Source organism: Garra rufa, chromosome 16 (assembly GCF_049309525.1).
Source record: "Garra rufa chromosome 16, GarRuf1.0, whole genome shotgun sequence".
NCBI classification, from domain to species: Eukaryota; Metazoa; Chordata; class Actinopteri; order Cypriniformes; family Cyprinidae; genus Garra; species Garra rufa.
The window spans coordinates 31,594,621-31,603,286 of NC_133376.1; the positions used below are offsets into that span (position 1 = coordinate 31,594,621).

Here is an 8,666-nt window from a genome sequence, read left to right on the forward strand (position 1 = left end):
ATCAAAACATTATTTTTAAGGAATATTTACCAGAATTTATGTAGAAAATGTAATACACAATATAGTTTTTCTGGAAAGAAAATAATTAAATTAATTAATTAGATGCTTTTGATTATTAAAATTTAATGAAACCATTAAAACGAAATCCAGAAAAAGAATGGAAAACACCATAATTTGTTAAAAATAATACTTTGGTTTTTGGATTTGTGTGCAGTTTCTGCACATCCTCCTGATTGTCTCATATATATTTCTATTTGTTGCAGATGAGAAAATGGAGATCTTCCTGGAAGTCTATGTCAGTAAAGACTCTGTGACGCTGCTAAACTCTGGAGAGGATAAAATCGAGGACATCCTGGTGCTGCATCTGGACCGGGGGAAAGACTACTTCATCACTGTCACGGGAAACTACCTGCCCAGCTGTTTCGGCACATCGCTAGAGACCCTGTGCCGTATGAAGAAGCCCATCCGCGAGATCCCCATCACTAAACTCATCGATCTGGTGAGGCACAGGCCGCAACTTCAGTTGGTTAGATGAATTAGAATCACAGGATACATGGCTAAGTAAGGCTGACATTACAAAAGTGTTTCTTTTCCAGTGGAAAATCATGACAGACAGTGGCAAGGAATTTTGCTCCCAAATTTTAGATAGGAGAAGACTTTCAGGTTTGACATGAAGCTATTTTGAGGCAGTGAGGAAAGCATGTACAGAGATGTTTTGATGCGATACAACTTGTTCGGTTGCAGTAGGCCATCATCCAAACTGCCTGTGCTGTTCCACATGGCGCTATATTCTCAAAATATGATTACTTTTTCATTCAGAGAGTTGTCAATCATCTGAATCATTTTCTGTTTCTATCTCTCCGCTGTTCAGTGATCACCTTTGATAGCCGAAAGCTGCTTATCTGTGATTATGCAATACCGGCTCTGTGTTCTCACTGATTACGCAATGTTTCTCCATTGTCTCATCTCTCCTCCCTTCTTTTACTTCTTTCTTCTCTGACTACTCCTTTCCGACCAATCATTCTGGGTCTGCATGACTCTCAGGGAGAGGATAGCTGCATGGAAAAGGTAAACTCCCTCCTCATCCAGGTTATACAGTAGGACAGCTGCAATTACTGCAGCCCACAAGTGTGATTGAGGGTGACTTTGTCCTGTTTTTAAATGTTTGTCCCAGTGTGTCAGTGTCTCAATGTGCTTGCCCGTTCCTACAGGTCAGCTTGCTGCAGTCACTCTGCTGGTTCAGGCTAATGAAAGTCACTGAGGCTTGAATCTCTCTGCTTGAACACTACCCCACCTTTCCTCACTCAGCTCACTGCTCTCCAGTCAGCGATATTAGATTAGTAGAGAGAGAAAGCAGCTCACAGCATGGTGAAACCAGCCTCACAAATCAGTGTTTGTAATTTGGAGTCGACTGTTCTTCGGAGTTGTTTTTGCCTCTGTGGCTCAGCATGAGTTGCAGTCCTACTAATTGCATGAATCCCCTTATATTGTTTAGTGGTCCTGGGGCTGTCACTTATCTCCATGTAATTTCTCTGTGTGTATATGAGAGAGAGAGAGAGAGAGAGCAATGTTATTTGTCACCCTTTTTCAGATGGATGAACTTGTAATGGCTGTTATGTGATGTAAAGTTTAAAGAAAGTGGTTGTACTGTTGTACAGGAATCTTAACAAGCTTCTGTATTTCTAAAGGCACTTTCCACAACATGGTGCAAATTCTAAAAAAACATAATATTATAAATATTACATTGGCATTAATTATAATTAATAAAGTTTCTTGAGCTGCAAATCAGCATGTTCGAATGATTTCTGAAGGATCATGTGACACTGAAGCCTGCAGTAATGGCTGCTGAAAATGTAGCTTTGCCATTACAGGAATACATTTTAAAATCTATTTAAATAGGAAACGGTTATTTTAAATTGTAAGAATATTACACGCTATTACTGTATGCTGCTTTGGTGAGCGTAAGAGACTTTAAAAATATATTTGAACATTTAAAAATGTTAAACATATATATAAAAAAAATAATTAAATTCTAATTGTTAATTATATACACTACCAGTCAAAAGTTTTTAAACTGTATGATTTTTAATGTCTCTTCTGCTTACCAATCCTGCCATTATTTGACCCAAAATACAGCAAAAGCTGTAATATTGTGAAATGTTTACTGTTTAAAATAACTCTTTTCTATTTGAAAATATTTTAAAATGTAATTCATTCCTGTGATCAAAGCTAAATTTTCAACATCATTACTCCAGTTTTCAGTGTCACATGATCTTTCAGAAATCATTCTAATATGCTGGTTTGCTGTTCAAGAAACATTTTTATTATTATTATCAATAGAGTATTTATTTTTTTTTTTCAGAATTTTATGAAAGATCCAAAGATCAGCCTTTATCTGAAATAAAAAGCTTTTGTAACATTATACACTATAAAGCGAGTCAGTATAATTTTGGGAAACAAATTATAAAAATGAATTGTTTTATTTATAATGTTATAAAAGATTTCTGTTTCAGATAAATGCTGTTCTTCTGGACTTTCTATTTATCAAAGAAACCTGAAAAGATTCTACTCAAGTTATTTTCAACATCATAATAATAACAATAATAAATGTTTTTGAGCAGCAAATCAGAATATTAGAATGATAGTAATGATGTTAAGAATTCAGCTTTGAAATCACATTAATAAATTACATTTAATATATTATTTATGAATTATATGTATATATTATATGAAAATATGTTGAATTACTATTTAAAATAGTAAAAATATTTTAAAATTTTACTGTTTCTGCTGTACTTAGGATCAAATAAATGTATGCTTGGTGAGCAGAAGAGACTTCTTTATAAAACATTAAAAATCCTTTATACAACATTAAAAAATAACTTTTGACTGGTAGTGTTTACATAAATGTAATAATAAATAATATCAATAATTAAATATTAAAAATATATTTAAAAAAACATTTTAAAAAAGTTTATGTGAATATGATTTATTAGTGTTGTCCCTCTAGTGCAGGGGTCCCCAAACTTTTTTCTGAGTGGGCCAAATAATTTTCTTTTCTTTAATGGGGGGCCGGGTCGGTTTATAAAAGAAAATTCCATGGGCTGAACTGACTACTATTATTATTATTATTTTATTATGATTTTACCTGTATTTATTATACCTTTTAATGCTAGAATAGTTTATTTATTTTTTTATGCACCAGACAGACAAATGATAATTTCTTTTCAAAAGATATACAGGTGCTTCTCAGTAAATTAGAATGTCATGGAAAAGTTCATTTATTTCAGTAATTCAACTCAAATTGTAAAACTTGTCTGTTAAATACATTTAATGCACACAGAGTGAAGTAGTTTAAGTCTTTGGCTCTTTTAATTGTGATGATTTGACTCACATATAACAAAAAAATATCTCTGGCATTGTTCAGAGGGCCGGTCCAAATGTGGGGGCGGGCCGCATTCGGCCCCCGGGCCTTAGTTTGGGGACCCCTGCTCTAGTGTTTAAAAAGTTAAATAAATTATGTTAATGCTGAGCTGTAACAATTTTAAGAATTTTTTTTAGTCGTTATTTTGGAAGAAAATCATACAGTTCCACCTAAACTAATTATCATTTCAATTGAGAAAAGAATAGTTCAACAAAGAGTATACAAAAGTATAAAAATAACTAAATAATGGGGCACTAAAATGTGCTGTATTTGTGTAAAATGCTACAAAAAATATTAGGGCTTTCTTAAAAAAATAAATACAGAATTAAATATAGTTTGTAAGATGAGATGATTTTGTGATTAATTTCTCAATTTCTCAATTTCCAAGGAGAAATCCCGGATTAATTTCTTGTTGGAAAGTGCTGGAACAGAGGATAAACCTCTGAAGATTCCCAAAGAGGTCTGGTTGCTTGTTAATCACCTCTACACCAAGGCCTGCCAACAGGTAAACAAAATAAAGCATGAATGCACCTATGATTAACCATAACATCTCAAGTTACTAATCAGTTTTTTTATTATTTTTGTACAGGAGGACCTTTTCCAGACCCCTGGCCTGCAAGATGAGCTACAAAATATTATTGACTGCTTGGACACCAGCATTCCTGAATCCATCCGTATCCTTTCCCACCAAAAGACCATATAAATATGTTTATATATGGAAAAGGATGAGTTTTTCCCAGCAGATAGATTACTGTTTGGTACAAACCTCTTTTAAGGGGCTCTCAGAGTTACTTAGCATAGAAATGCTAATGTCTGTCACTTCTGTGAATGTGACCGAGTGGCTCTTTTAAAAACTGCTTTGACTGGCTGGACTCTCCCACACAATTCATCCCTGAGCAACTGAGAGACTGAGAATGTTTCTTCTGACCTACTGTAATGGTGTTCAAGACATCCCTAGAGACGCTGTGTACTTTGTTCTTTCCGTCTTTTTCTTTTTCTCACTGCTCTATATTTGATGCTAAAATGTGCATTCTCATGGTTCACTATGGTTCTCCTTGACTGTTGGTTCCAAGCTGGCTCTAATCACTCAGTTGCTGAAGCACTATTGATCTTCTTGGAGGCTCTTCCTGAACCCGTGCTGTGTTATGAACTCTATCAGCGCTGTCTTGAATGCTCTCATGACAGCCGTCTGTGCAAACAGGTAAACATGCGTGCATGGCACTAACTATGTAAGTGTCAAGACTATGTATTTCATATGCTATTTGTGGCAGGTCTGCCAATCTATATATGTTTTTGTTTCAGTTCCTATTCACAAGCTTTCTGTTTGATTCTTTATTCAATGTGTTTTGATTCTGTTTTATATGGGTGTATTTCATTGCCCATTTTGCTTATATGAAAGAAATTGTCTTTCAGGCATTGATGCAACATAAACAGAATTCACAATGGGGTCTAAACTACACAGTTCAATTGCTGTTTATTTGTGATAGTCAACAAAAGACAAAAAGTCAACTTTTAAATTGCATTTCTTTATAAAAAATTATTATACTATTATAAACTTGCTTACCCCCAACCTTAAAAGGGTGGTCTATTTAGGTCAAAAGTTTACATACACCTTGCAGAATCTGCAAAAAGTTAATTATTTTACCAAAATATGGATCATACAAAATGCATGTTTTTTTTTATTTAGTACTGACCTGAATATGATATTTCACAAACAATCTTACATATAGTCCACAAGAGAAAAAATAACTGAATTTATAAAAAAATAACCTTTTCAAAAGTTTACATAAACTTGATTCTTAATACTGTGTTGTTACCCGAATGATCCACAGCTGTTTTTTTTTGTTTGTTTGTTTAGTTTTTCATGAGTCCCTTGTATGTCCTGAACAGTTAAACACAAGTTCTTGAATTTTTCAGTATTTTTGTGTATTTGATCCGATTATTTCCAACAATGTATGATTTTGATATCCATCTTTTCACACTGAGGACAACTGAGGGACTCATTTGCAACAATTGCAGAAGGTTAAAACGCTCACTGATGCTTCAGAAGGAAACATGATGCATTAACAGCCAGGGGGTGAAAAGCTTTTTGAAAAATGGACACATCTTTATTCTGTTCAAAAGTTTACACCCCATGTATTTTAATGCACCATATCTTTATGACTGTAGCACTTATGAACAATCATCACTAAACAAAAAACATCAACAACAACTACTGTATTATAAAGGTAACAACACAGTATTTAAAACTTTTGAACAGGGTCATTTTTAATAAATTCAACTACTATTTTCTAATGTGGACTATATGTAATTTATTCATTTGCAAGTTTTTTTTTTTTTAATCTTTACATCTGTCTTTTTTTATATTGATCTTATGACAAGCATCCAAAATGCAGTGGCTTCCAAAAGTCTGAGACCTTGTTGAAAAATCTAATTCAAAGTGTATTTTAATCCAGAAAATTTACAGAGTATAAGGATTAATTCTTTGTTTCCCTCTGAACGCCAGCTAATATCCCAGCTCCCACGCGCCCATCGCAATGTGTTCCGCTACCTGATGGCCTTCTTGAGAGAATTACTCAAACACTCGATTGACAACAACTTGAATGCCAATCTCCTAGGTGAGTCTTGTTTTCTCTAGTACCATCAGATTGCAAACACACAGGTGCTTAACTGTTTTGTTCTTGTACCTCTACCCCAGCTACTCTCTTCGCAAGCCTCCTCATTCGGCCGCCTCCCAACCTTGCAGGCAAACAGTCGCCGCACGACCGTCAGAAAACCAACGACTTCATATTGGGTTTCCTGATGGCCGGCGACGAAGACTGAAGAAGGGGACTTTCGAAACGAGGTGTCATGCCTTCTCTCAGAGGTGTTCAGGTGGAGCAAAAAAGACACTTGAGGTGTGTTTGCAGCTGGTCTTCTGGGAGATATTTGGGCCACCCTGCACTAAGATGAACATTTGGCACTGTTGGATAGTGCCTGTTTTGCACAGACACTGCCCGTTATTTACGTTACGCTGTTTTTCTGTTCCTGCTTCAGAGGAATAGCTGTCAGTTTATCTTTATGTAGTATTAATAACTACACTTTTAACCCTTACAAACCTCATCTTTATGAGTGCAGCATCTATAATGCTATGTGCAGCCCCACTTTCTCTGGTTTTAACCTCTGGATCAGAGTGCTGTAATGCCAAATCCAATATTCCCGATCAGATTTGATTGAATGTGTGTGAATGTGACTCACGGGCGCTCAAAAGAATGACTTTGTTACACTAAAGGAAAGCCATGTTGTGGAGATTAGACTGCTGCTGCCAGGTTAAACGCTCTGTCAAAGCACCATTTTCCATCTGTCTCATGCTTTCCTCCTTTAAAAATGACCTTCAGAGAGGTGACTTTGACAATCGACTACCTTTCGGAGTGGAGGAGAAGTCTGGACTATGATCTATACTCAGTTCTATCTGAATCATGATGAATCAGCTGGCATTGTGTGCACATGTTATTTATGTTTTCCAGTCTCATACACAGTTGTCCTCAGCATTGGGCATTTGGATGTCCTCCACAGATGAATATAAGTCTGTTATCCGTCAGAAACACGATCTCCGGTCTCCTCTTCAGCCTGTTATGATGGCACAACCACACTTGTAATTCTTACTCACCTTGAATAATGAGCAGCTGTGGTTATCTTCATTAGATCTGGGTCTGAAACTTTTATTCTTTTGAGGTCTTATTCTTTTACAGCTCTGTTCTGGATCCTTTCGTGCTACAGAGACGTTAACGTTTTAACTGTTGTGCTCACTGGGTCTTTTATCTGTCTTGTCTTGTAATGAAGATGCAGTCGTGGTTCTTCTATTTATATGTATGTTGAGTGTTATACTAACCCAGACTGGGATCATTTTGTGTACGTTTACAGTCTTTGTGTCTTTTGTTGGTGGTAAATTTACACTTTTAGTGACCATACCGGCATATGTTTATCGTTCTTGAATTCATAGTACACATTGGGAAATTCTGATAGCTCTGCTGGTTTTTTACTTCTTGCGCCAGTTGGTCTGGTTTTGTACTACAGTGTGTAAAGAGGAAGTCTCCTCTGTTTTGCTCGTATTAATCATCACCCCAATGCTAAAATATTATTGTAGCACAAACCACCAAAGCTGTTTCTCCGCAGTGCGTGTGACATTTTTGCCTCGGTCCATTAGTGACATTTCCTCAAAATCTCACAGGAAATGTTTTGTGTCAGTCTTGCAACTTGGAAAAAGAGTTGTAAGCAGTTTCTGATCAACTCTATGCTTTGCCTTCCCTTACTGTCAGAAAAAAAATGTGCGGAAATTGTAGTTTTAGGTTCATGACAGTAACATTAAACGGCCAACTTTGAATCTTGTCTTCCCCTAAAAGATGCACATTAGTACCTTAGAGTCGTAATATGTGCCTTTTAAGGTACTACTGTGTGCTTTTAAAGGTAAATAAGTTGCAAGGATAACAGAGTTTCTGCACATTTTCACAAGTAGTGATGTTCTGTGAATGATACCGCCTGTGGTTTGATGTCCTCCAATGATTTCCAATGTCTAAATCGCTTCACATCCTCTGCCATGTTTACAAGCCTCTGCCTTTGTCTGAGCTTTCTGTTGGGTTTATTTTTTTCTAATTTCTGCTTTGGAAAGGGCCAACATGGAGCTCTGCTGTCTTATTCAAATCCTTGTGGCCTGAAATCATTCTTTTCAGTGCCAACAGATGATGTTTCTGGGAGGACCTCATTGCAGGAGACTGAATCAGAGGAACAGAAATGCAGATGGCCATTATACAGATTTCTGGTGTGCTGTGATCACCACCCTGCCTGTTTGTTTATTGTTGTGTCTTGTCTTTCTATCCATTCAGTTTTTGTAAAGATGTTTCTGGTACTTTACAGATGGGTACTTGCACATACTTTGTTTTATTTGTGGGGAGGGGCCGGGCATCTAATTTATTCAAATAAAAGACATTATGATCATATTATCATGCTTCCTGGGATTTTATAATTACTGGTGTATCTGCCCTCAACTAAAGATTTTTCTGGTCGAGTAGTAAGCATTAGTCGACTATTCGTTGCATGTTTATTAATAAGCCATATAAATCATGATAATAAGTCTTTAATTGCCTACATAGCTTATTAAGTGCTCAAGCGCGTGCAAAAAAAGCTTGCCACAGTGCATCGGCAGATATAATTATGAATGTGTCAGGGAAAAACAGCAAGGAGACTGCATTAACATTTTAATAAT

General features: G+C 36.0%; 1 protein-coding gene across 2 annotated transcripts in view; it reads left to right on the forward strand.

Annotated features, from left to right (window-relative positions):
* Nucleotides 1-8,400, forward strand: part of ocrl (OCRL inositol polyphosphate-5-phosphatase) — a 25,028-nt gene extending 16,628 nt beyond the window's left edge. Inside the window, exons 18-24 of one of the 2 annotated variants that reach the window (XM_073820419.1) lie at nucleotides 264-499; nucleotides 1,045-1,068; nucleotides 3,813-3,929; nucleotides 4,014-4,098; nucleotides 4,498-4,625; nucleotides 5,931-6,042; nucleotides 6,123-8,400. In XM_073820419.1, coding sequence (XP_073676520.1) covers nucleotides 264-499; nucleotides 1,045-1,068; nucleotides 3,813-3,929; nucleotides 4,014-4,098; nucleotides 4,498-4,625; nucleotides 5,931-6,042; nucleotides 6,123-6,247 — 827 coding nt within the window. In that variant the 3' untranslated portion in view covers nucleotides 6,248-8,400. The remainder of the gene's footprint in view (nucleotides 1-263; nucleotides 500-1,044; nucleotides 1,069-3,812; nucleotides 3,930-4,013; nucleotides 4,099-4,497; nucleotides 4,626-5,930; nucleotides 6,043-6,122) is intronic. The other variant, XM_073820420.1, reaches the window with a different exon arrangement.
* The last annotated feature ends 266 nt before the right edge of the window (nucleotides 8,401-8,666 follow it).